The following is a 3,266-nucleotide window of genomic DNA, read 5'->3' as shown; positions in this document are numbered from 1 at the left end:
GTATTCCACTTCTATGGTTTCAGTAGAAGAAGTAGAAGGAGTGGAAGCAGATATGGAGACTGACGAGAAATTTAGGGTTTGCTGTAGTGAAGTGTGTTGTTGTTTGTAGTGTGAATTTAGTGTTGAGTTCCAATTGTATTGATCGTTGACATGAAGAGAGACCTAGAGTGAAAAGTCATGATCGCAAAAAAAAAAAAAAATTAGTATACTGAACTCCAATAGTATTATTGTAAGACTGGTATTTAACAAGAGATTACATTAGTACCGGATTATTAATGGTTGCTCCCCTGCTGTCTTGTCTATTATACTGTTGGAGAGGCAAAACAGAAGAGGAAGTGAGTCCATTTCTTACTCCATCTTCCAGCAAAGGCCAACAAGGACTTTCTTCATTGCTTCGCTTTCTTCCGAGCTGGCTGTGTAAATTACTGCAAGAAAAAGTTTAGATTTATGATTATAAAATTGAAGGGAAAACAAATACTACATGCAGATACAGCATTTTCATAAGCGAAAAAGATAGCCTTCATCTTCATGATATTATGATGATCAACAAACTAGCAAATTGTATGACATTTAACTAGTTTATGCGATCTCTGGAGAAATTTTAAACCTCGAATTCATCAACAGGGTAAAATACGTTTTTATAGAGGAAACAAGATCATGCAAAACTTCACTGCGGAGAAGAAGAAAGAAAGAATAGAAGGCTTAATCATTAAAATAAAACATCTCCAACTTTTCGAGAATTAACTTCACGAGAAACCACAAAATGTGAAAGGCTGAGAATAAAAATTTCCACGCATCGCTCAAAATGAAAGGTGTTATATGTCCATGGAATAAATTCAAACTTGAGAAAAGTTTTCGTCTAAGTTTCAAAGTAAGAGTGAAGGAAGAGTGATGAGGAACCATGTTCCCTACCTCTCATTATTGAGGCTCAAATCCAAGCTTACAACAGGAATAGTAAGAGGTTGCAGACCCCAAATAGTCTCCAACGAAGGATTCCCAACTCTACATTTCGAGTAAGTTTGTTCTGTTGCAATTGCCATTAGCCAAAGATCGTCACCATCACTATTTACGAACATCGCGATCTCCTTAACCACTATCTCTATAGCACAATACAAGCCTTCTCCCCTCTCTTTACAACTTGCCCAATGTTCAGCTGCCCACTTGAGATCTCCCAAGTATAAAACAACTCCTCCACCGATCCTGCAGCTTCTCACAACACATCGGAGCTCAGTTACCTTCTCCTCGACCTCCTCCTTTGACATCTTCTCAAAGGATAACAGTGAAAGTGTAATAAACTGAAGGCTCCCTAAGTCCTTAAGAACCTCTCCTTTCTTTACTCCATCCGTCAAACTTCTAACCACTCCGTCAGATGAGTTCAAGCAATCCCCTATGATCACAATACTCCTTTTTTGCTTCGTCATCAGTGCCTCCACAACAGTCATCAAGTGCACATTCTTAATGTTAGGGTTAGGGTTAGGATTAGGGTTAGGGTTGGGAGGGGAAGCCAGCTCCAAGGAAACAACCTTCTCCACATTGGCTTTCACTTGGGTACTCGAGAAGCCAGCCTCTCTCATGACGCGACTAACACTAGGATCATCCAAGATTGAGATAATCAGTTGCTCGATGTCAATTCTAACGGTAACCATTGCCTGCTGCTGAGCATCAACAGCAGAGCCACGGCGCTGATGAGCCTGAGCCCGCTTGAAGGCAGCAACGAGCGCATTAGACAGCGAAGGGGACTGGTGATGGGCCCGATAAGGGCCCATCAAGATCTGAGACGATGAGGGAAGACGATTCAGGGCAACGTTGAAGCAAAGGTCAAGGGCTTTGCAACGAAGAGGGTGAGTTTGGGCATGGGATTCAACGCAAGCAGACCGCAGGAGGCCTGCAGGGATCGAGAGCATAGCGGAAGCCACATGAAGTGGCGTCACTTGAGCATGGCCTCGCCTGCGAGCAAGGCTCACCGCATGCTTTACCATGGCTGATGCATCTGGAGTTAGCGACTGTTGGACTACTGAGCTGCCTCCTGCTCTCATTTTCTGATACTACGGATTTCCTATGGTAAAACAATCTGAAACAAAAGGAAAGTGGTCCTAGAAGAGATTAAGATGGTTTGTGTGGGTTTTGGACTGATGAGGAGGAAGTGGGGGGTTCTTTAGATTTTGCGTAGGTAGTATGTGTACCAACCTAGCTGTATTCTAGCCTATCTGGATTTGTGAGTGGGATTTTATGTAACGAGGTGTGTATAAGCTGAAAGAAGCTGATGCTTTTTTCAAGATTTTTGCTTGCCTTTTTTTTTTCCCCTCCCTCTTTTTCAAAATCACACACTAGGGAGGCAAGCTGTGCTTTCCTTGCAAGAGAGGGTAACTTGGGGCCCCCATCTCTATGTGCGTGTGGGGTCGGGATACTCTCCAGTAATTGTTTTCTTTACAACAGAGAGCTCAATGCGCTTATCTAAGTTGCATGCAGAGAGAATGACGTGCACATCAAATGGATGGTTAGATAAGCACTACGAGATTCTCCAGCAGAAAAACAACAATGGAGGTTTTTATGGAATGACAATTATCCGTAGATCTGACTTTGCATCAGATGAGTGTTTTACAAACGGAATTACCATGAGAGGAAATGATGTTGACAATTCTCCGAATTATCACTGATCGATAACAGAAACACTATATGCTCATCTAGTCATCCATACGTTCCGTTTTGAATTTCAGGAAAACCAAGCTAGGCAAAAGAAAATGAAGTTCTTCATAAATTGAAAAAAAAACGAAAGAATGAAATTTTCAGTTGTGTCTCAAAGAACTGGTATATAGGAGTATGCTAATTAAGATTTCAAGCTGTCTATAAGAAAAAAGGACATTGTCAGCATTGAGAAACTGCATGTAAACACTACGGCTGACAAGAAATATGCAACTAGTACTAACATTGTTGGTATTAAAGAACAGAAAAAAAATATGCAACTAGTACTAATTAACATTGTTGCTATTAAAGAATTGAAAAAAAATAATGATGTTAATTGTATTTTCTGTATCATTCAATAACCAGAACAGTCAGTAATAACAATGTTCTTTTTCTTTTACAATACTATCTCTTCCTTGAAGTTCTGTTTTCCAATAACTCCAGAGTTTTCAAAACACTTTTTCCCCCTCACTCTTTCTTCTATTCATCGCCCTTTCGTGTGAAATTTCGATACAAAAACAGGTAAAATTCCTCCCTTGCATTTGAGCTAAATATTCTTCAATTTTCCATGTAACCATATATAT

General features: G+C 40.3%; 1 protein-coding gene across 1 annotated transcript in view; it reads right to left on the bottom strand.

The window, feature by feature from the left end:
- Nucleotides 1–2,284, bottom strand: part of LOC109836804 (protein SMAX1-LIKE 3-like) — a 3,161-nt gene extending 877 nt beyond the window's left edge. The window contains exons 1-3 of the mRNA XM_020404819.1: nucleotides 913–2,284; nucleotides 266–425; nucleotides 1–162 (exon numbers count right to left, since the gene is read on the bottom strand). The exon at nucleotides 1–162 is cut by the window's left edge and continues 877 nt beyond it. Of these exons, the coding sequence (XP_020260408.1) occupies nucleotides 1–162; nucleotides 266–425; nucleotides 913–2,036 (1,446 nt within the window). The 5' untranslated portion in view covers nucleotides 2,037–2,284. The remainder of the gene's footprint in view (nucleotides 163–265; nucleotides 426–912) is intronic.

Source organism: Asparagus officinalis, chromosome 4 (assembly GCF_001876935.1).
Source record: "Asparagus officinalis chromosome 4, Aspof.V1, whole genome shotgun sequence".
NCBI classification, from domain to species: Eukaryota; Viridiplantae; Streptophyta; class Magnoliopsida; order Asparagales; family Asparagaceae; genus Asparagus; species Asparagus officinalis.
The sequence above is the reverse complement of the archived record's forward strand: the minus strand, read 5'-3'. Positions and strand labels throughout refer to the sequence as shown.